The 23,631-nt window shown below is 35.9% G+C and overlaps 3 protein-coding genes, 1 long non-coding RNA gene and 1 other non-coding gene across 6 annotated transcripts; 2 read left to right on the top strand and 3 right to left on the bottom strand.

The window, feature by feature from the left end:
* Positions 1–1,050: 1,050 nt before the first annotated feature.
* TRNAT-AGU (transfer RNA threonine (anticodon AGU)) lies at positions 1,051–1,124 on the bottom strand. The gene has a single exon. It is a non-coding gene; the product is annotated as a tRNA-Thr (tRNA).
* Positions 1,125–6,016: 4,892 nt separating this feature from the next.
* On the bottom strand, positions 6,017–6,884 carry LOC130995320 (uncharacterized). Its single transcript, XR_009092122.1, has 2 exons — positions 6,713–6,884; positions 6,017–6,280 (listed from the first exon to the last, which is right to left on the bottom strand). It is a non-coding gene; the product is annotated as an uncharacterized LOC130995320 (long non-coding RNA).
* LOC130995319 (protein SOB FIVE-LIKE 5-like) lies at positions 6,488–7,980 on the top strand. Of its 2 annotated transcripts, XM_057920564.1 has the most exons (4): positions 6,488–7,466; positions 7,568–7,609; positions 7,683–7,743; positions 7,821–7,980. In XM_057920564.1, the coding sequence occupies exons 1-4, from the start codon at positions 7,164–7,166 to the stop codon at positions 7,847–7,849; spliced, it is 435 nt and encodes a 144-aa protein (XP_057776547.1). In that variant the 5' UTR covers positions 6,488–7,163; the 3' UTR covers positions 7,850–7,980. The 2 variants fall into 2 exon arrangements, with proteins under 2 accessions (XP_057776547.1, XP_057776546.1); XM_057920563.1 differs by having other exon boundaries at positions 6,928–7,466; positions 7,683–7,980.
* A 5,270-nt stretch (positions 7,981–13,250) lies between these two features.
* LOC130993838 (uncharacterized) lies at positions 13,251–13,766 on the top strand. Its single transcript, XM_057918876.1, has one exon. It carries the CDS (start codon positions 13,251–13,253, stop codon positions 13,764–13,766), a length of 516 nt encoding a protein of 171 aa, XP_057774859.1.
* A 3,372-nt stretch (positions 13,767–17,138) lies between these two features.
* LOC130995318 (WD repeat-containing protein PCN-like) lies at positions 17,139–23,631 on the bottom strand. The gene is made up of 11 exons (XM_057920561.1): positions 23,268–23,631; positions 23,016–23,159; positions 22,258–22,576; positions 22,076–22,139; positions 21,797–21,910; positions 21,514–21,676; positions 21,121–21,271; positions 20,432–21,027; positions 19,611–19,792; positions 18,443–18,703; positions 17,139–17,694 (listed from the first exon to the last, which is right to left on the bottom strand). Exons 1-11 carry the CDS (start codon positions 23,427–23,429, stop codon positions 17,394–17,396), a joined length of 2,457 nt encoding a protein of 818 aa, XP_057776544.1. The 5' UTR covers positions 23,430–23,631; the 3' UTR covers positions 17,139–17,393.

The raw sequence follows: 23,631 nt of genomic DNA, 5'->3' as shown, positions 1-23,631 counted from the left end.
ATTGAGGATTGGACATTGCCCGCCTCTTTTTTTTTTTTTTTTTCACTGCAAAGAAGAGAAATCATATTCCAAAAGGTTTTATTTTGAATCTTATTAATATGCATATTTAGGCATAGCATAACGCATGCAACACTAAATATGATCACCTACCTAAAAAAAATTTTTTTTTAGCTCGCTACTCTTTACCTCAATTATTTCATAATTAGCATAGTCATATATAGACTTTATAATTGTGATATAAGCACAACTTGATGACTCGGTTTTACTGTATCGCCTTTGGAAAATTAAGAGCTTGTTTGGCCAAGTTTATTTTAGAAAGTTTATAAGCTTCGACAACTCTTATTAGATGTTTCAAGAGTTTATAAGATGTAAAGTCTCAAGAACTTATAAGTTATAAATATAAAATCACAGATAGAAAAAGAAAATCGAAGAGAAATGAAATTGAAATGATGTATGTTAAAAAGAACAAATTATAGTAGGATTATTTTTGTAAATTGATTGTTACTTACAAGATTATGAAAAATAAGCTATTTTTAGGGAACTTGTAAGTTGTTGGAGCTTATTTCTAGACCTTATAAGTTATTTAGAAGTTTATTTTATCAAACATTTTCAAGAGCTTATAAACTCCTGAACAACTTATTTTAGGGGGATTATAAGCTCAACCAAATACCATATAAGTCTCTTGCTATATATATCTTGACCACATTTTTCTGTGTGTTAATAAATTAGAATTGTGATTTTGTTAAGTTAAAATTCTTTTGAATCTTGCAAGATAGTGAATTCATTAACTCGCATTAGATGTTATCAATTGTTTAACTTTTATTTGTGGGACAAATCAAGCTTCACACTCGACAGTACTACATACTCGTGATTTTTCACAAGTTCAACTCCACAATTTATGAAATTTTAATGTACTATTTCTCTATATGTTTCACATCATGCTTAGCAAAAAAAATTGAATAACAAAGATCAAAATAAAGAAAACGGTTATGATGTGAACATACATATATGATATATGTGGCAGATCAGAAAAAAATTAAGTTCAAAATTTGCTTTCATTGAGAGTTGAACTCAAGACCTCCCGCTTACTAAACGGGTGCTCTAACCAACTGAGCTATGAAAGCTGTGGTAACTCATCCCTATTATTTAAATTAATGTAAAAGCGAAGTAAATAAATGCAGTTCTATTAACCCAAAGATAAAAGACAGATTCGTGCATATGTGAGATCATTTATGGACCTTACTATTTCATTTTCTCATTTTTTTATTATTGAAGCGATTTTAGTAATTAGCCAAACATTGAGTAATTTTCCTTACATCTCCAACCCTGGGAGCCCAAGATAAAAAGTTAGAGATATTGCTTCTCTGAAATATTGAGTACCAAAATTTTTTGATAGCTTAGATTTTTCCGATGGAATTATTCCCTATTTTCACTCGTCGTATTTCATTCTTTCTTCGGAAAGTGTGTTACAAATACTTAATTTGTGTTGCGTTGTGTTTGGCAGGTAGCGACGTTTGAATTTTGTAAATAGGAAAAGAAAAATTATTAAATGAAAATTGATGGAAGAGAAAAATAAAATAAAATAAAATAAAAAAGAAAGCTAGGGAAGGGGACAAAAATCTGAAGCACATGGGTTGGAACAACACACGTGTGGTACTTGACTAAACCTATTCCCGAAAGGCTCGATGCTGGTCCACGTGAGTTTTTGACATTTCCAATTTTTTAATCAAAATTCCCAGACATCTAATTTAAATGATGCAAATAATAACAAAAAAGTAAAACAAACCAATTACTATTTTTGTTTAAAGAAAAATAGGAGTGGTCACTTATTTGAGAGGACGAATTTGCACCAATTCACACCATAAACCTTCGATTTCACAATAAATGTTTTCGCAATTGGGGTAAAATCTTCAATCCAAGAGTTTTTTATAGTAATATTTAAAGATAATTGCAAATTAAACCATGATTTTTAGACATTCCTGCAATTCCAATTCAAACTTTGGACTGTTTTAACTAAGACTCAACTTTATGATTTATTACAAATTAGACGCTTTGATCTAGGTTATCATTCAGTATTTTCAATTTTATTTTCAAACATTCAAAATTGTAATTTTCGGATTATCAGGAAGCTCTATCTATATCGCACCAACTTGTGACTCAATTATTCAATCGTCGTATGTTTGACTACACAATTGGCAATGCGGGAGGACAACACATCCAATAAGTTTCAAAAACCAGCCCTCGATTAATATTAATTCTGAGTTTTAATATTGAATAAATATCTAAATTAATCTCAGTTCTAAACACCGTTAAAAGATATAGAATGATCTTATTTATGACAAATAGTCAGGTTGAGTCTTAATTGAAACAGTTATGTGTTTGAGTGGAATTTACAATAACGTTCAAAGGTTGAAATTTAATTTACAATTATCTCTATTTTTTATTTTATTTTTGTAAATGCATAGTGGGTAATAATTGGAATAGCTTGAATCATCTACAATGCAAAGTATATATGCACGTATTTTGTCATTGGATTTTCCATGCTCATCCCAACATATTGTACAAGCTTTGAGCCTCACTATTTTGGACTAAGGATTTTCGAATTTCTTGATATAACAAAATATATATGCTTCCATGTCCAACAAAAAAGGTGTAATTGGTGTCAAAACTTTGTTTGAGTTTGAAATCTATTGAGATGAGATTTTCTGTTTTGGGCCATAAATTAACATTTTGGCATCAAATGTTGGATGAAAATTAATATGCTGCAAATTTGATATATGTCATCTGCGTGAAACACAGGTGGCAAAGTTAGGACGCAAGTCCAAAAATCTTTTGCACATTCGCATGCTAATTTGAGAAGATAAATCTATTTAGTTTCATGGAATTTTAAGAGAATCATTATTAGAATATTGCTACATAAATTTCAATGGATGCAAGCTTCTAAAGAGGAGCTAGAAATGAGGTGGTGCTTATGAAAAGTGTTAGCACCAATTAACACAAATGAATAGATATATATATTGAGTTTTGTTAAAAGTGTCTCACATTGGTTGGAGATAGTAGCATGTGCCACTTTTTACGGTGAGACAACCCTCTCTCTTATAAGGCCTTTTAAGGGATGAATGAGCTCAATATCCATTTCTAACAAGTTTGAAAGTGCATGATACAGTTCAACTTAAGAAATTATAATTAATATGAAAGATTAATGAAGGAATAATATGCTAAAACAGTACCGGCCGGATCGAATAGATAATACATTACACTACGTAGGAATGATTATAAGTTTGAGTTTTGAAGTGGGGATTCTCAAACGATGTAACTAATCGTATCTTGATTTATTTAAAACATGATATCAATTGATCCAGGGGACTAAAAACAAAAGATCTTTCACCATCTTAATGTGTGTGTATGGCTGCAAATTGGCTGTCAAGTCTGAGAAATAATATATATGTATATATAGGCCTCTCTCTCTTTTTTTTTTTTTTTCTTTAAAATAAAAAAAAAATAAAAATAAATTATTTGTGTTTGTGGTGCGTTTGTGTTAGGTCCACTTATACATTTATTGTTGAGATGAGATGGGTTTGAATTATTGAGATAGGGTCTGAAAATCCAATGGAGTGATTAAAGCCATTTGGTACACATCAAAGGGAACGGCCTTTGGAATTTTGTATGGCGTACAGCTTAGATTTGAGACTTCATTACCAAAAATATTTGTTGCTATATATTCATATTTACTCTCTCATGTGACCTACCTATATTATTTGTTGCTTTCATTTACCTAGATTTGACGCACACATTCAACCACACTATATACATATACATGCATCGTGTTTTTGGAAATCTACTACTTTTGCATTATTGCTCAATGCTCACTCATGTATATTGGATAAAACACTACACTAATATATACTAATTAATCTTATTAGGGGATCGGACTTTATTAGTTTTATGTCTGATTGGCAATCTGAATTAATTTACTGTTGGAATATGCTTCACAATAACTTGAATTTAGTTGTTGAAAATTAATGAGTACACTCATGAAAAAGTTCAGTCGAAATCAAACAAGTTAAGAAGAATAAGGATCTAAAAGAATCAAGATAATTAAAGTTTTCTGTGATAGAGAAACAAGAGATTTACAATTTTTTTTTTTCATCAAATGGCTGAGCATGATATCGACAAGTTTTATTAAATTACTAAAGAGGTGACAACGTGTTTTTAGGTTCGATTGTAAATGAGAGATATTTCATATTTAATTTTAATTTGTTAGTATATTTGGTGAAAATATATAAGAAATTAAATAAAAGGTTAGGTAACTTTCAGAATATTATATGGAAAGAACACTTCTCATGCAGAGTGGGAGATAGGGATTTAGGAGTCAATTGATGTAGACTTGGTTCTTGTTCTTGGGTCAATTGTAATCAATGAAAACGATGGAAAACATATATTACAAATTAAATATAAATAAATATATAAAAGTCTCATTTGTGAGAGGAAACTAATGGAAACCCTTGGAACTTTTAAAGCTAATTCGAAGTTACAGTTGACATTACAATTTTTGCAAGGGAGGGACCATTTACAGTTTTTTCTTTTCTTTTTTTCTTTGAGCCCATACTCTTAAATTGCTCCATATTCAACTTTGAGCCAATGTCATCTAATGCTGACAACTATACATTCTAGCAAGCTTTTACTTCATCAGATTTGGATAATTTATTATCAATATATATATTATCTCTCTCTCTCTTCTTTCCAATGAGCACAATTAATTTATGCATGTATTTTGATGAGATTGTTGTAATGGATATAACGTTGCTCTCTCCGATCCGCTGTCGTCCCATCCATACATTCAAAAATTAGGCTGATTGAAATGTGCCCAAAAATTAGGAAAAAATATTGAAAATAAAAATATACAAATAAACTTCCCAATATATATGCCTATATTTATTATCTAATGATGAATTAAAGTTGGAGAAAATTAATAAAGAATTAAATAGGAATATAATAGTAAATAAGTGAAAAAACATTACTTTTTATAGAAATAATCCTATATATTTGGGACTTCGATAAAAAGAAAACAAGCCTATATATGAGATTAAGGGAGTATTAATTTCTTTTTCTTTTTTTTCTATGATGTGGGTAGATAGTCTGTCGTCAGCGAATAAAGGTATTAATTTCTTTTTCTTTTTCTAACTTTCAAGTGTGATTCGGTCTTGCATTCAAAAACATCCTATTTTTTTATTTAAGAAAATCAACAACAAAAGGGTATAAAACGCAATCCTCCAAATAATTCACCTTATATTTTCAAATATACATGTACGATTACATTTATTCCCATATATATGCATGATAATAATGAAAGATAAGAATTAATAGCTAGACCACGACACGTGCAACTTTAACATATATTAAAACTTTTAGTACGTACACGTCGTATAACATTGATTGTCTTATAATATAAACCACATGGGAAATCAAGAGAAGATGCAGAGAACTTAACTAAAGAAGATGGCATATTGAAATGTAAATAGTTTTAGCGGCATATTTGATACTAGCTAGTATATTCCAAATTAAAGTGGTGAAACTGAAGTAATTAATGATTGAAATTGAGATTGGGTTTTGTGGTAAGGGCATGCAGCTAAATGACATGTGCAACTTAGAATAGGCTACCGTTACGGGACCAGCTGACTCACAAGATACAGCTGATGCAATTTCCATAATAAATTATATATACTCACAAGAACTTCTTCCCTCTTTGTCCCCTCACACTCATAGTAATTAATTAATTACTAAACTTTTTAAATTTTGTGAAAAAAAAAATGTTTAATTTCCTCATCCATTAGAAACCCCAAGTGGCCTAAAAAGTTAAAAAATGATTAGAATAGGAATGCAAGTAAATGTACATGTGGTGTGTATTAAATAGTAAAAATATATGGTCGGATATTATTGTATGTATTGTAGTACGGTTTGTTATGGAAAATTAAGGAGTGTATAGTAATAATATAATTTCCAAATAAGGGATAACACAAAATGAAAGAGTGAAAATATATAAGAGGAAGTTTATGATGTAGAATAGGAATTTGAGTGGTGTGTGATGAGTTAGAAGTACTAGTGTATCTATCACAACCTACCTGTGCATGTTAGCAGAAGCACATGATGGGCCTATGATCATATGTACCCTTTACTCTTGGCTGGCTTCTGCACATCCTTGCCATCACAAATTTAATGGGCCAATCTTGCATTTATTCAATTTTGACACCATGCATCTATCCATTCCATGCTGCTGCTACTGCAAAGATGAAATAATATTCATGCCTTTTTTACTATTAAAAGTTTGTGTGTGTGTAAACTATTCTTGGTGGAAGAAGACAAAACTTTACATGCTAATGAAGAGATGAAGACAGCAGATTCACTTTTTAACATGTGATCAAATATATTAACTGAGTCTTAATTAAAGATTACTAATTCTGGTGTAACGTTTTGAGACAAACGGGAGCACTTTATGTAAATTGTTGTTGTGCCAACAACTAAACTTGTTTCCTTTTCCGAATCATTTGTTTCTCTCTCTGTGTCTCTCAGATTCTGCTTTTTTCTTGTAAATCCCAAGAACACTAGCTCCTGTCCTTTGAAAGTTGGACAGCTTGAGTTGAAAATAATTGGTGTGGTAAATTTAGAAATTAGCTAGGATGTAATGATGTGAATGGAGAGGAGTCACACTTACTTGGTTTTTTTATACGAATGAATCGGTTAGCCAGCACCAACTTCTCTCCGTGTTTGTCACAAATATGGTACATTTTCACGCGTCTGTGGTAAGATATTATTCAATATTTTGGAATCCTATCTGGCACAGCCTTGTGTGAAAAATGATGGCTTCCACTCCAAATATTTACCACACATCTCCTATTCCTATATATGAGTATTAGTATTAGTTGTGAGGGAAGAAGGGAAGGGAAGCTCTCCCCACAATGACCAAGACAACTGGCAACTTTGATTCTTCTGGAATCAGATATATAATATTGAGCTAAAGGATAGAGCCAAGGACAAAAAATAGTCTAGGATTTGAGTCTGATTTATTTGGTCTCACATACCCCTTCCCCTTCCCCTTCCCCTTCCCCTTATAAATACATACAAACAACACCAAAACACCCCTTAATTCTCTCTCTCTCTCTACAATGAACGCATCAACCTCCGACTACAGCAGCGGCTGCGAATCGGGCTGGACTATGTACTTGGATCAAATCTCCAATTCGGATGCCTTGTACACCAAGTATCAAGACAAGGGGGGCTACCACGACGACGACGACGACGAAGATCAGTCGATGGTGTCGGATGCATCGTCGGGGCCGCCGCCGCTGCCTCACGCGTCTGAAGATAAGAAGAAAAGAGCAGACACCAAGACCAGAAAGGAGCCTAACCAGAAGCACGCGCTCTGCCTCGACGACACTGCTAGCTCTTCCATCTTTCATTTCTCCCAGGTATATATATATATTCAAACCTAATTCTTCTCCAATTCTAAATAGTAACATCATCTGCGTTGCTGTTTCTGCTGGCTTTAATTTATGTTGTTGAATTCTAGGACAATGTACCTCCTTCTGATGATTCCGCCGCGCATTTTGAGGTACTAGGCCGATTCTATTTCTCTCTCACGCACGCACTCTCATGCCTGAATTAATTGTGCAACTCTTAATTAGGGTGAATCGGTAACGAAGAAGCGTCTGAGTTTCTTCAAATCATCGACGAAAGGGAAATCAGGTAATTTTTTAGAAGAGATATATTGTTGGTTTGATGAAAACAATGTATATATATGTGTGTGTGTGTGATTTTGTCAGGAAGTGTGGTGGGGAGGAAGAGGCAGTGAGAAATGGAGTATATTTTTGCGGGCGGGCGGTGTGGTGCAGGAAGTGAAAAGGGGGAGGATGGCCATCTGAATTTCCAAGATTGTTGTCTGTATCTATCTTCTTTTTAATCGATTTCTTTAATCTTTTTCTACCTCTGTTTATTTCTTCCTGTCCATGCACTAGGGAGCAACCCATAAATCATCATAAATGTATATAAAAATCAAGCCATCAAAATAAAACTTTTTTTTTTTTTTTTTTGATCTGTAAAAATTCCATTATAATTGGGAATGGTACCAGAGATACCACAAAGTTACACAAGGGGTGAGTACTCATTGGAGCACCAACCCGAAAAAGAAACATTTGACTCTACAATATGAAAAAGCTGATTCCAGCTCCACAAGTTACCTTTGATATCTTTAGCAATCTTGGACACCTCCCAATTCTTATTCTCAAACCTACTATCATTTCTGTATCTCCACAACAGCCACACTGTAGCAATCCATAAAGCTTTAAGGAAGGCCGTATTTTTCTTACCTCTACCCCCTCCTATGAAGGACTTGAAATGCTCCACCAGTCTTTGTGGTTTCGTGGTTTCGATGCCGATCCACTGATGAATGTGATCCCACACACGATCAACCTTCGGACAATGGAGTAAAGAATGGACAACCGTTTCCTCCCTCGTCACGCACGCATTACACCACTTTTCTTCATCCGGAATCTGTACTTTCCTTTTGAGTAGGTTGTCACAGGTTGGTAACCTATTGCAAATGGCTCTCCATGCTGTCACTCTAGCCTTATGTGGTGCCTGAGCCGTCAACAGTTGCTTGCTTTCTTCTTTGAGAACCACGGCCCGCTCTCCTACTGCCTTAGCGCACTCCGCATATGCCTCTTTGGTCGAAAAAATTCCTTCCGCTGCACTCTTCCATTTCCATCCATCCTGTTTGCCAAGACAAGGAGAAAAAGCAACAATCAAAGTATTCAAATTATCCTCCATCTCCTTTTCCCTCCCCCTCAATTCCCTTCTCCACTTGATATCCCACTCCCACCCTTCGTCCGTCCATTTCCCAGACCCCTCCACACTGTTATTTTTTAAGAGGCAAAGGTTGAAAAGCCTTGGATAAAGAAACTTGAGAGGTCCGCTCCCAACCCACGCCTCCCCCCAGAAACTAACCTCCTTCCCGTTCCCCACCACCCTTTGGATGTTGCCGTTAAACCACTTCTCACTCTCCCCCACTCTCCCCCCTGCCCCCTACAATTTTGGACCACCACCCCTTCATCCCGCCTCTTTTCTCCACCTTCCACTCCCCCCCCTCCCCAAATGACAGTTCCCCATACAATGAGCGGATTACTCTTACCCACAACGCCTCCTTCTCCACCAAATACCTCCACATCCATTTGAACACCAGAACCTTATTGAACCACTCAATGTTTCTAAAACCCAGACCTCCTTGAGACTTATCCACACACAAATCTTTCCATTTGAACCAAGCAATAGATCTGGAAACCCCATCTCCCCCCCACAGGAATTTCCCAAAAGCTGCATTAAGCTTATTAATCACCTCTTTGGGAATGAAGGTGAAAGAGAGTTGAAACACTGGAATAGCTTGCAGAACAGACTTCACAAGGACTATTCGCCCTGCTAACGATAACGATTTCTTCTTCCATCCTCTAATTTTCTTCAACACTTTTTCCTCCAAGAAATTCCAATCAACACTGCTGTTCATCCGCCCTCCTACCTTGATACCAAGGTAATTGAAAGGAAGAGAGCCCTCCTTACAATCCAGCAAAACGGCCCATCTTCTCAGTGAAGCACTTTGTATTCCGACCCCCATCAAACTACTCTTGTCAAAGTTAATTTTCAGCCCGGCCAAAAATTGAAAAAGCAGGAGAATCCTCTTAATGTTGATCACATTGCCCTCGTCCGCTGTGAGCATAAAAATCGTATCATCCGCATATTGCAGGTGCGACACCTGGATTTTCTCCATCCCCACAACAGCCGGCCTCACCATCTGTTTCTCTGTTGCTCTCCCCATCAATGCGGTTAGCCCTTCGGCGATAATTAAAAAGAGAAACGGCGATAACGGGTCCCCCTGTCGAAGACCACGTTCCATCTTGAAATCCCCTGTGGAGGATCCATTCACCAGAACACTCCCCGACGCCGATTCAAGGCATCCCTTCATCCACCTCCGCCATTTATGGTTGAAGTTCATCAGCCGAAGTAGAACATCTAAGAAATCCCATTGCACGGAGTCATAGGCTTTAGCAAAATCGATCTTGAAGAAAAGTCTACCGATCTTCTTTTTCTTTGCTTCCGCAATTGCTTCGTTGAGAATCACCACTCCATCAAGAATGTACCGTCCTTTAATGAAAGCACACTGATTATCCGAGATAATGGACCCCATCACCGCCTTTAACCTTCCTGCCAAGGTTTTTGCGATGATTTTGTATAAACTGTTGATCAAGGAGATTGGTCGAAACTCATCCAACTTCTCAGCCCCCTCCTTCTTGGGGATAAGCACGACGAACGACGTGTTACTCCCCTTAGGAATCCTCCCATTCTCGTGAAATTCCTTCAAGATTTGATGAAGATCTTCCTTAACCGTATCCCAAGCAGTTTTCCAAAAGCTGAAGTTAAACCCATCTGGACCCGGGCTCTTATCGATACCACAACTCCATACCGCCTCCTTAAACTCCTCCATCTCAAACCCTTTACACAGCCACTCCCGCTGTTCATCGGTCAGTTTCTTTTTTAGGAAGTCAATGGGCATATTTGGCAAGTGCCGAGATTTTCTTTTAAAAAAATCAACAAAATGATCCCTAACCTTGGTTTTGACCTCCCCTGGATTAGACACCCACTGGCCTCCGAAGTACAAACCCACAATATCATTCTTTTTCCGTCTCCCCTTAATTGCTCGGTGAAAGAATCCGGTGTTAAGATCTCCACTCTTAAGCCATCTCACCTTGGCCTGCTGTTGTAAAACACTTTGTTTGTCCTTCAACTGGAGGAATAGATTAGCTTGAACCTCATTCCTACGGATGATTTCATGCTCCTCCATCCCCTGCTCTTCATCTTTCTTATCGAGATCTTGGATTTCGGCCTTCATTTCCTGAATCCTCTCATCAATATTCCCAAAGGTGGTTTTATTCCAAGCTTTCAGCTCCATCTTTAACTTCTTCAATTTTTCACTGACCACGAAGCACCTCCAGCCCATCAATCCGTTTTCATTCCACACATTCCTCACCCGTTGTTCGAAATCCGGATGCGACGCCCAAACGTTTAGAAAACGAAAAGGCCTAGGCCCCCAATCTTCCACCTTAGACATCATCACAATGGGGCAATGGTCCGAAATAGAACGCTGAAGACCACGCCCGATGGACCCCTCCCACTGTCGCAGCCAGGAGTCGTTGACCAGAAACCTATCAAGTTTGCTCTTGCACTTGCCGTTCGGTTTGTACCATGTGAATTTGCGCCCTTGGCATCTGAAATAAAACTAAATACTAAAAAATAGAAAAATATACTATAATTAATCTATATTTTTTTTTTTTGTTTTTCCGTGAAGCATAAATGAAGCTCCATAATCCATTGCATCTTTCATACTCTAGGCTCGGAACAGTACAATCTCATGTAATACTATATCAATTTCTATATATATTTAGTATAAGGGTTTTTTTTTTTAACTAATTTTAAATACAGCAACGGCAAAATTATTTAGCTTCGTGAGATGGCCCTAGTTGATCCACACACACACGAGATTCCACCCTGCTTAGATCACCCAAGATTGTGTGTGAGAAATGCATGGCACTACAATTTAAAACGTAAAAACAAAGGCTCTTGTGAATTAATACTAACCCTACTCAAATCCAAAGATAAATAAACATTAATAAAAATTTAAATATACCATCGAATAATCCAAACATAAATATCTTCTTACTGATTATGACGTGTCTAACAGTCTAATAAAAAAAATAGTGAATTGAATAAAATTTTGATAAAAGAAGCACACCACAACATAATTGTGTGTGTTTTAAAGGCATGGAGTAAATTGTGTGAGTAGGAGAAGTGCCAGCCTAGACAAGAAGTAGTTGAGGTGGACTAAAGTGAATAAAATTGGTAATATAATCTGTTGTAAAATACAAAGAGGACAATATCTATGATGAAAATTTGGTGTTTCTTTTAACTTTTGTTTTATTGTCTTTTCCCACCAGAAAGTCCAAAAGGGACATCCCACCACTTATGACAGCTACATCTATAATGAAATCTTTTGATCCCCATAAATATATATAATTTCATGCAATTATTCAAATTTGTTGAGATTTGCATTCTTCCAAAATAAATCTATATTAAAGCGCTAGTGAATTTCAAGCCCATATCTCGGGGAATGATAGAGTTTAGGGAAAGGACAACCCCTCCTACTCTAAATAATTGAATCACTTTTATATATATAGGAGAGATTATATAGTACTATTGTACTCTTATAATTGCATAATGTTAAACACAAAATTACATATGTGAATTCAAAAATTATATAAATACATTAAAACATTACTGGATATATGCATGCAATGCAATTTTCAAATGACGCATAATTATATATACAATATTATTCTACACACAAAATTGCGGGTATTGCTTGATTATGACCTATATATATATATAGGGATGAGCTAGAATAAAAATACATTTTTTGTATAAGCGATAAACAAATTAAAATGTATGAATTCTAGTAAAAACACGTATGAATTGGTTGTGTAACTGTATAAATTGCGAAAAATAATTTTTTCGCTACCTTTGGGATTCGAACTCAGGACCTGAATTCATCCAATAAGGTGATGAATCAACCATAGATCTTGATGATCTAAGGGCTTAAATTCATATATATATATAGGGTGTGGTTTTAGAGAGAACTACATTATTTGTGAGAACGTGAGAACCATTAAATCTAATGCACCCACTATAAAAATTAATGCATTCGCTGTTAAAATTAATGCATTCAAAAAAATAAAAAAAAATTGCTCCCTTCAGGATTCAAACCCAGGATCTGCATTCATCCAACAAAATGATGCATCCACCGTAGATCTTGATGATCGAATGGCTGAAAATGGTTCTCCGTTCTTCTTTTATTTAATGGTTCTTTCTTGAACCTCTCCCTATATGTGTGTGTGTGTGTGTGTGTGTGTTTTATAAAATTAATGATCTCAATAATAATTTATGATGTATTAGAATCAAAATAAATATATAAAAGAAAAAATAACGGTAATGTGGGTTAAATGTGAGCAGTGCTCACATAAGGATAAGGTATGTATCATATCACGTTATGTGAGAGGTGTGCTCACATAAGGTAGAACATATCTGCCTATGATACTCTTAAGGCGAGTAAAAATGCAACTCTTGCGCCACCATCAAATCTGAAGCAGTTAGCAATGGTATGGAACAGCAAAGCGCCCCACAAGGCAATTATGACGGCGTGGAGGGTGATTAGGAACAGGATACCGACCTATGACAACTTGAGAAAGAGGAGTGTAGCCATTGGAGAAGAGGACTCCAAATGCAATGCATGCAAGCTCCATACAGAATCGTCAAACCACTTTTTCCTGCAATGTCCGAAGGCGGAGGAGGTTTGGAATGAGATACAGTTGTGGATGGGAATCAGCACAGCTAGAACTAATTCGATTGGTGAATTTCTCTGTACGTTTGTGGGTCTTGGCTCCGGGAAGAGGTTGGATAAGTTGATGAAGTCCCTATGGGTTTGCTCCATTTGGACAATGTGGAAAAGAAAGAATGAAAGTAGATTTGAAGGAAAAGTTTGGGATTCCCAGAGTACCGTTTCAGAGATTAAGGTACGTTTGTGGTGCTGGAATAAGATTTTCGAGATTGTAAACAAGGAGTTGAATCTCTCCTCCTGGTGTGAAAATAACTTGCTCACTGCTCTTGTGTAATTTTTTGGGGTATCTCTGGTACCTTATTAATGAAAGTTCCTTTTCCTTGATAAAAAAAAAATATTCGTGAGTTTGTCGAACCTTTAATCGAGCTTTCAATCGAACTAATACACAAGTCTTAAATGAGTCGAGCTCGAAATCAAGTAACATACTCCCTCCGCCCCACAAGAGTACTGTGCTTCACTTTTGGTGGCACACGTTTAATAAAATGTTAGATGAGTGTATTAGGTAGGAGTGAAGAAAGTGATCTAAAGTAAGAATAAGAAATAAGGAGTTAGTGATGAGATAGTGTCCAAAAATAACAAATGCACACTCTTGTGGACGCCCCAAAATAAAAAGAAATGCACATTCTTATGGGACGGATAGAGTATTAATTAAGATCAAGGCATAATTTGAACATTTTTCAACCTTTTCATGAGTTTTTGATGAGTTCGAGCTCGAACATCTGACGAGTCGAGTTGATGCTCAAATTCGATATTGTCGAGTATCACACGAACCGAGCTTAAGCTTGATAAGTGGGTAACAAGCCAAGCTCGATCAACAAGACATAAGCTCGAATCAAGTTCACGTTGAGCTCAAACATCTAAATATTTAAACGAGTCGAGTTCGAATGTGCTAGTATTCGGCTCGTTTACCAATCTAGTTGATATAATTTAATTCACACTAAACACATATTTTTTTTTTTTTTTTTTTTTGATCGGTCAAAGTCATGTTAGATGTTAGTAGTTAGTTCTCCATCCACTCCAAGAACCACCTTATCTCTCCATTCACCAAACTCCACCTTATATCTCCAATCACCAATTCGTTCCCAAGAGGGATCGAACCCGGGTCACTTCACTTAAGTGAGGACCCGGTGGCCAGTGGGCTAAGCCCCCTGGTTTTATTCACACTAAACACATATAAGAAGAAAATTCTAGGTACATTGTTATGGCTCATAGTCAAAAGTATGCACACATGTTATATACTCATACTAGTAATTAATTAATTTAGTTATTCGTTATTTAAATGTTATGTTCCAAAATGTGACGGTATATTTCAATGGTAAATTATTACTATTATTTACACATATATGGCCTATAATATTTTAAATACTAAATATAATTAGTATATATGTATATAGAATATAAGATAGTAATTAGTATTTGTGTGGCCGTCAGTAATCCGATATATGCTCTAAAACTATAATTCCGTATGGAAATTAGTTAGCTTGTAGGACTTATTTGAAATTTAGTTAATTGTTAGAACATTAGGGGCATGTGCATTAGCATAGATGTTTGTGGAGTAATTGAGCTTTATTAGTCTCGGCTGTAATCAACTAAATTAGCATGCTTTTGAGAGGTAGATAAGTCCAATGGTGGGTTTTCTTTATCAATTGTTTTGTTGCTAGTCAAATGTTTGTCCCTTTTTTTGATTGAAATATTTGTCCACATTATATATAAAACCCAAAATTTGGCCTCGCGATTGCCCCCCAATTATTCTTACCCTTGTTCTTTATTTTCATCAACTATTGAATAAAATTCTTGCACACGCGTGCAGTTTGCATGTAGACACACCAAAAAGAAATTCAGACAAAACAATATTTATATTAAAAAATTAGATAAAAAATTAAAGCATCGAGCAGCTAACTAAATTAATCAAATGAAAAAAAAAACTAAATTAATCAAATTAGGATAAACATCCACGTGTGCTCAGTCCTTGGACAATTAAAAAAAATTATACCATGCACCCACTTTGAAAAACAGAAAAAATAACATCAAATCCAGCTCAGTGTGAATAGACCATGTTCAATGGAGTACTTCAATTCATATATTTTCAGAATTCAATATTTAATACTCCAAGTTTGGATTCTGCCCATAAATAATTGGTTTTTCAAAAGAAAATACTATCAAAATAAATTATTATCAATCCCAATGATACGAAAGAAAAATAAGTCCAAGTAAATGATTAAGAAGATAAAGTAGTTTAGAATAATAATAAAAAAATAAAAAATAAACATGAAACAGCAAGTTGTGCGCATCCAAACAAAACTTATCAGAATCAGAATGCATCGTTTTCGCATTGAAATGGAATCTTACTACCTTTTATTTTATTTATGACGTGAATTATTGTTTGCTTTTCTTGCTCTAATACATACAGCCCCCATGAAAAGTGATTCAAAAAATAATTAATACACTTTATCCAAAAAAAATTAATTCATACACTGGCGCGTGCGATTCACGATGAATATTGAAATTATATGATATATTTAAATAAATAAATAAATATAAACATTAAATAATCATAACCTATTCATTTTAAATTGGGTAAATTACAAAATAAGTCACAAACTTTGCCTCATTTTCAATTTCAACGCCATTTTTAAAGCTTTGCAAAAAAATGCCAATTCTTCTAGATTTTTGCAATTGGGGCTCCCCCAAATTTTTGCACGTCTTGAAATAAGACATTGACGACACGAGAGAAGCAAGTGAACCTGCTGTATGTGGAGATATATACTAATAAATAAATTATAACAATAATAGCACAACTAATTGTAAGAAAAAAAGAGAGAAAAAGAGACTGTAAATTGGGACGAGAAGCCCCAATTGTAAAAACTTAAAAAAAAATGTACTTATTTGTAAAGGTTTAAAAGTGATGTTGAAATTAAAAAATGAATCAAAGCACATGACTTATTTTACAATTTACCCTTCTAAATTTAGTTCTGATTATTACTACCTCAAATAAAATTTAGTTCTGATTATGGTATAATCTTTAATTTATGGTGTATATTGAATATTTTTTCATAAATCAAATTTCACGATTTTTAAGAAGTAAATAATAAAACAACATTATTTTGGAAGAAGATATTTACATTATGTATATTTTTTATTTATGAAAAATATTCAATATACATCTTAAATTAAAGATCACAACAAAATCTTTAATTAAATATAAACTTGACACGAATAATATGTATATTTAAAGTTTGGAACTATTTGTATCTCTCCTCTATATTCCCTATACTCTTTTTTTTCTCTCCCTTTCTCATCTTTTATCTCTCATATTCGAAACTTGTAGTATCGATTGAGCATGTTAAACGAAAGATTCAATAAAAGCTCTTGAATATGACTCGAAGTAACACACTTAATGACAGAAAATACTTCGCAAAACAAAGGCATCTATAAATGAAGATGCAAAAACTATAATTTCAAAATGTGCTTAGAATATTTCCATCTCACGAGTTTGAGTTTTGGTCTCACAAGAGACTAACTTTAAAACATAAAAAGGCCCTTTATACATTATGCTCTACAAACACATAGCTAATGCCGTGACACAATCACTGATAATAGCACCTTAAAATAAAAATATAAAGCAAATAATGGAAGACGTGAGCAATAGAAAAAAAAGAATCCGTTTAAATAATGAAGACTTTCTAAATCGAATGTTGTATTAAACATTGAATAACTAACTTGTTAACAGAGCTACCAAGGATACATTGCACAACATGGTCAAGACAGCCAGCCTACCCTCAACCCACCCACATCCCACACCAAAAGAGAGCACAAAGAGAAGCAAGATCAAAAATGATGAAGGCAACATTCGCCGCCTTCGCGCCTAATACGCTGAAAGAAGCCTGCCCGTAACGGAGTGTTATGTTCCAAATATATGTCTATGGACAGGCTGGGCATCGAAAGTGCCAACAACTTGCATCCATGGTTTGTCTATGACCAAAAGAGAGTTTTTCGATAGATGTTCAACAAATAAAACAGGATCTCTGAATGCACAAAATTCAAAGTTCTTTCTACCACCGTGTTTAGTTTCTAATCCCTGCAGTTTTCGCTTAAGCACCCCATTGCTGTGTACCTTTCTTGTTAATCCCAGACCATTTGCCAAGTCTGTTGTATCATCATCCCTATCAACAGGCATCCCAAAATCGATCAAGCACATCGCCCTGCAATACCAGAACAGTAGACTCATGAAATGTAAATACAGAAAGCAGAAAGTAAAGACGCAGGGTTTTGGGGAAGCTGGCATTCCTTGAGGTCTTGGATACAAATGAATCCGGTGATAATTTACCAAATCTCAAGATTTATTTTTTTAGTTGGCAATTGCACATCACTGAACATGCTCATTATTTATACCATCTTGTATCAGCTCTAGTCCAGAAATCCCTCATACAATCCATAAGGAGATTGTAACAACTCAACATAATGATCTGTCTAATAGATAACCAGAAGAGTAGGACAAGAAAAACTACAGATAAACTCAGCTATCTAAATGTGCAAGTGTAAGTTATCTAGCTAGCTAGATAAGAAAAGAAAATGAACTCGGCTCCTTCCAGTGTTTGGGATATGGAAGAAGGCACTAAGAGGATTATATACCGAGTCGTCCAACCTTGTTACCCCTATATAGAGTCAGTGTAACATTAGAGAATAATCTGGCCCCAGCAACAAGTCTGTGTAAGGTTTCTAGCCTCTATTTTTATCACCCAGTTGAAAAAGTCAGCCCTGAGTCACTAAGCTATCTGGTCAGGCACATCTGTGTTATGGTAGCTTTAGTTTTCGTCATTATCCCAAATGGTGGTTTAGTCAACCAGCCTGAGTTCCACGGTACAGTCCAAAGCGGTCATACTATTGCATCTTCATTATTTACAATAAAATGTACATGCTTATATTTAGTACAAGGGAAAATGATATTACCTTGGACTATAGACAATAACGGAAGATGAAGTTGAGGATGGCTGGAAAGAAAGACCAATGACTTCTCCAGGAAATTCTTGATATCTCCTTGGCAGAGAAAATGTGTGACGCATGGACCACTCCCCCAATTGTTTAGCTTCCACATCTAATGCATACACCTGATTTGAAGAGGTGGAGATGATGAGGATGTTGCTATTTTTAGGAGTAAATCCACCAGCAGTAACCGAAGCACCATCCAATCTTGATATGAACCAGTGTTGCCTGTATTAAAAAATAATTATATTAAATAAGATAGCTATCCAAATAATACAAATTTAAACTACATTTATGTGTTAACCTTAAGGCCAGTAGCCATTTCCACAAGAGCAATAGCTGGACATCACTATGAATCTAACAGGATTATGCAACTATTAATAAATAAATATACATTAGAACCATTGAACTAGGATCCGAACATCTTTTATACACCCAGTAGTAGCTAACAATATTTTAAAAAACCATTGAGGCGTAGGAACTGAGGCTCGCCTTAGTTCCATTCGGTGGAAAACCGCATCTGAGGTGGCACCTCAATTGAATTAGCAGAATCGTGCACCTCAATTAACTGAGGCTATCTGAGGCGGTGCCTAGGAATCAGTTCTTTTGAGGCTTAAGCCTCAGTTATAATCAGAATTTTCAGCCCAATTTAAATGGGCTTTATCAATTTTAACCTAATTACTCATGGGCTTTGTCAATTTTAACCTAATTACTCATGGGCTTTATTAATTTAGGCCCAATTTATAGTAAAGCCCTACATTTTAATTAATACCTAATACTAATAGCCTAATACACGTAAGAGTAAGACTAAGGGTTGCAGAAACTACAGCTTTATGACTGTTAAGTTGGTATTCTACTATAGCTTTTGACTTTATGGTATTAGTTATTTTGTTATGAACCTATTATATTTATGAACCTATAATTTTTCTTAAAGGCTTACAGCTTGAATCGGTTCCTACGCCTCGATTCGAATTGGTTCCTACGCCTCATGGTGCTATAAGAAAACGCCTCGGTTCCCGATTTAGTTTTTTAAAACATTGGTAGCTAAGAAGACTGATCCAGTTAGATTGATGTGCAATTAATAGAGAGAAATTGATTAGATCCAATAATATAAATAAAATAGCATGCACCATACCTTAGTGTTTCAAGATTGAAAATATAGACATCTCCATAGCAGTTGACAGCAGCTAACCACTGCCCATCATTACTTGTGAACATTTTTGTAATGGGAGGTTCACTAGGAGGTAAACCATCAACACTGTCTTTCCGGCAAGGAGTGAAAGCATGAAGGAGCTCCTGGCTTCCAACATCTACAACCTACAACATGATTATATGATTTCAGAGTAATAATAACAAAAACTGGGAAGTTCAAGTCACATCTCGGGAGCTTGATTTAAAATTCACTTGCCCGATAACATCTCATTTACTTGAGTCTAGCAAGACAGGTTGTGCCCTTAAACATAATTCAAACTCTTCATCTACTTAGAAACACAGCAAGAACTCTAAATTAACCCACAGCCCAAACTTTTGAAAATGGAAGAAAGTGTCGATATATAATTCAAGGCTCAAACCTTGTAAATGAAGAACGTAAAACAAGTAATGATTCAAGCAAAGGCTTTTTTTAGCATAAACAGAAACTAGTGATAACCAACAACCAGTAAGCACAAGATGAATAAAACATGTGAAAGTATAAACTGCACAAGAAAGTACAGAATCCCAACATTCTGTTCATATCTACAGTGCACTATGAACGCCTGAATCAGAAAGACGTTTTTGCAATACAGTGTAATATGCTGTTGGTGAATTACTAAGCTTTTATATTAGCATCATCTATCCCCTTAAAAAAGAAGTTAGTTCTCATATGATCTCACATTGAGTCACCCCAACCCACAAATAATAATAGATCTGCATACAGATATCCATAATAAAGAAGAAAAAGGAAAACAGATTACGTACATATATCCTTCTGTCCTGCCCAGCTAATATTAATCTCGAAGAATCAGAGCTGAAAACCATGAAATGGGCAAAAGGTAATCCCTGAGGGAGCTGCCTTTTCTTCACAGACCAACTGTTGCCTGATTTGTTTCTTTTCAACTCAAATAAATTAGGTTTTACATGATCCGAGTAGGCAAATAGCGCTCCTGATGAAGAGATTGTACTGCAGATGATCTTCCGAGAATCCTTGCATTTGATTCTAGCCACTAAATCAGTACTTGCAGACCCAGCAGATGAGCTAGGACTGATATCAGTTACACCGCCATTTTTCAATCGCACACAAAAGATGTCTAAGAAATGTGCAGACTGAATCAATAGCAATGGAGTCTGATTGAAAAGTGTTTTAAGAACAAGTTGCATTGGCATTCTTTGCGGTGCAGGGCATATGTCATGAGGAGAAAACTTAGTAAATTCTTTTACAGAATATGCAAAAAGTTTAGTGTCATCGCCTGCTGAGATAAGCATGGGCACACCCAAATGAGCCCATTTATGGTAACTGAAGTCGAGGGGCTTATCTGGACCTCGTGACCTCTTTACCTTTTCATCAGGAGGTAGATCTGCCAACAGGAAAATAGCAACGTTAGGTATCAGTAAATAAAATATCTCTATCAAAAACTTCAGCAAAATTCGAAATATGCAAACCAATCTACCTTCATGACTGATAGGTACAGCTAAGGTCAACGCCCTTACATCATGTGTATGAGCTCTCACATAGCCAACATAGATCCATTTCTTGATAGCTGGGACAAATTTTTCATCACCAGAATCAACAGCCTCAGTAGAAAGTTTATACAGTACGATCTACAAAACGGCAATTATCACAAGTTATAGTTTAACCAAATTACATTATCATGCAAATAGCATTTCCACTAAGGAATGGTCATGTCTGAGCAAAACAAAGCTTAGACGATCAGAAGATTGAATAATCAATAAACAATTTTCAAGGCAAAAGTAGCTATGACTTAAACTCTAAACCCCAGAAAATTGCTAAAACCACAGAAGATATATAAGAGCCATATGAACAAAAAAGAATATTAATATACCTGACCATCAGAACCAGCAGAAAATACTCTGTTATGGCTGGGAGCTGCAGTTAAAGCATTTACATCACCCTTGTGATTTGAATGTGCATGCAAAAGTGTTCCAAATTGACCATCCCAGAACTTCACACTACCAGAACTATCCCCACTGGCTATTGTCCCACACCTGATACCATAAAATGCAAACAGAAACGGAAAATCTATTAGTATACAATGTAATTCGAATATGCAAACATACCAGATACAGAAGCAGAAGTACAAAATAAGAAATTTGAACAGATCCGACCTCAATGCAAGTAATGACCATATGCAAAGATCATTTCCACCAGCCAAGCATCCATGACCAACAGTTATTCTGTAGATCTCCCGAGCCAACTTAACATCCCAACATCTTATGAACCTTAACATGAAAAAGATATAATAAAACTAATAAGTTATCAGAAACTTCGAGGAAAAAAAAAACATATTAACAGTCTCATGAAATGCATCTACAAGCTAAGAGAAATGCTATATGTCCAGCATTTCAGATTCACTCGACATTCGCGAATAAAGAAAACAAGCATACCCGTCACTACTCCCTGAATAAATCCTATTTCCATCTGAACTCCAGGTTACACTAAGTGTGCGCCCTGAAACAGAAAAAAAAAAAAAAAAAAAAAAAAAAGGATAAGAAATAATCATAAGCATTTTATACTCCCAACGGTTGACCAAAAGGCTTCTCAATTATGTAGGGGGCTGATGTCTCACCACTGACCCTAGGCAGCGTTCTATTATAAATGAGTTCTTCTGCATCAGAAACACTATAGATTCGGACACAGCCATCATCGCAAGCAGCTGCTAGCCGGGTACTTTCGGCGTCATTTTGCTCATGAACCAGCACTGCATGTTTATTATCATTTTCATCTTCACTTTCACTATTCTCCTCATCATCAACATCACTGGTAATTGAAGGGCTAGTGTGGCCATTCTGATAAGATTTTGTTTCCTGCCTCCCATTTTGATGCAAGTCATTGCATGGCTCTGCAGCAATTTGCCAAATCGAGACACCAATTGAACCTAGAACCTCCTGTAGCAGTACAAAGCAAAAGGCAGTAACCATTAATAACTTGACCAAAATGTCTGAAGCCCAAATCTTGACCCAAAAAAGAAAATCTTAATTCATATGCTTTTTGTATAGTACGCCTATGCCTAACAAAGTTTATTTTTGAGGTCTAAAAGATTCTTATAGATATCAATACATATTAAAGTATCGACTGAAATTGAGCATACAGGGCTACTTGGAGTGCTTTGCAGAATTCCAAATCCTAGCCATTAGCTCTCATCAGGAACAATCATGCTAATTTATGGTATCATATACAAATGCATCTGGCAATTGTACGAAATCTTGGCAAGCTTCCATGTTATAATTGCATCAAACTCTCCCAATTTGTGAAACTAAGCTTCCAAACAAGGTAACTGATATGTCATATATAAGAAGCTTAGCATTATTTAGCTACAGCACTAACCTTTTGTTTCAAATCGAACAAATCCCACTCGGAAATGGACCCATCGATACTGGAAGACAACAATCGGCCCAACGGTCCACCCCTCGGCCCGGACTGACACCACACCAGCGAAGACACTCTAGAATTAGGGTCCCCGTGTATTGTCTACACAAGAAACCCCAAAACAAAATTTCAGAATTCGCTAATTCTTTCAGTAAAAATAAAACAAAAACATGACAAAAACAAAAAGAATCAGAGGGTGGCGCGGCCTACAAGCTGACAGTGCCAGCCAACGGAGCCGGGAGAGACGAGCCAAATCTCGAGCGAGCCGTCGGCGCGGGCGGCGGCGACCTGTGAGCTGTCGGCGCTGGTGGCTAGGGCTACGACGGGCGACGGATTCCACTCCACCGAGTTGATCCTGTGAACCTTGAGCATTTTCCGTTGATCGAATCTTTTCGAGATTTAGGGAGTTGAGAGAAGCAGCATGAGAGAAAATGAGGGCTGGGGCGGACGAGGTGGGCGAACAGAAATCAAAGTAGGTTTTTGAGGGTTTAAGGGCACACCCGCGGACCATATATACCGGGTCGGGTTGGATCCAAATACTATTTCCGGGTCGATTGCAGTCCAGTTACCTGTT

The sequence above is a fragment of the Salvia miltiorrhiza genome, chromosome 7 (genome assembly GCF_028751815.1).
Source record: "Salvia miltiorrhiza cultivar Shanhuang (shh) chromosome 7, IMPLAD_Smil_shh, whole genome shotgun sequence".
NCBI lineage: Eukaryota > Viridiplantae > Streptophyta > Magnoliopsida > Lamiales > Lamiaceae > Salvia > Salvia miltiorrhiza.
Note: the sequence above shows the minus strand (reverse complement) of the source record. Positions and strands in the feature narration are given on the sequence as shown.

Bases quoted from the DNA above. Each gene is read 5' to 3' on its own strand.
- LOC130995319 (XM_057920563.1), top strand. From the start codon at position 7,164: ATGAACGCATCAACCTCCGACTACAGCAGCGGCTGCGAATCGGGCTGG. The intron at 7,467-7,567 runs GTATATATATAT...GTTGAATTCTAG, and splicing joins CCATCTTTCATTTCTCCCAG to GACAATGTACCTCCTTCTGA. The intron at 7,610-7,682 runs GTACTAGGCCGA...ACTCTTAATTAG, and splicing joins ATTCCGCCGCGCATTTTGAG to GGTGAATCGGTAACGAAGAA.
- LOC130993838 (XM_057918876.1), top strand. From the start codon at position 13,251: ATGGTATGGAACAGCAAAGCGCCCCACAAGGCAATTATGACGGCGTGG.
- LOC130995318 (XM_057920561.1), bottom strand. From the start codon at position 23,429: ATGCTCAAGGTTCACAGGATCAACTCGGTGGAGTGGAATCCGTCGCCC. The intron at 21,911-22,075 runs GTATGCTTGTTT...TTTCATGTTAAG, and splicing joins TATTCAGGGAGTAGTGACGG to GTTCATAAGATGTTGGGATG. The intron at 21,272-21,513 runs GTATATTAATAT...GCCGTTTTGTAG, and splicing joins CTGCTGGTTCTGATGGTCAG to ATCGTACTGTATAAACTTTC.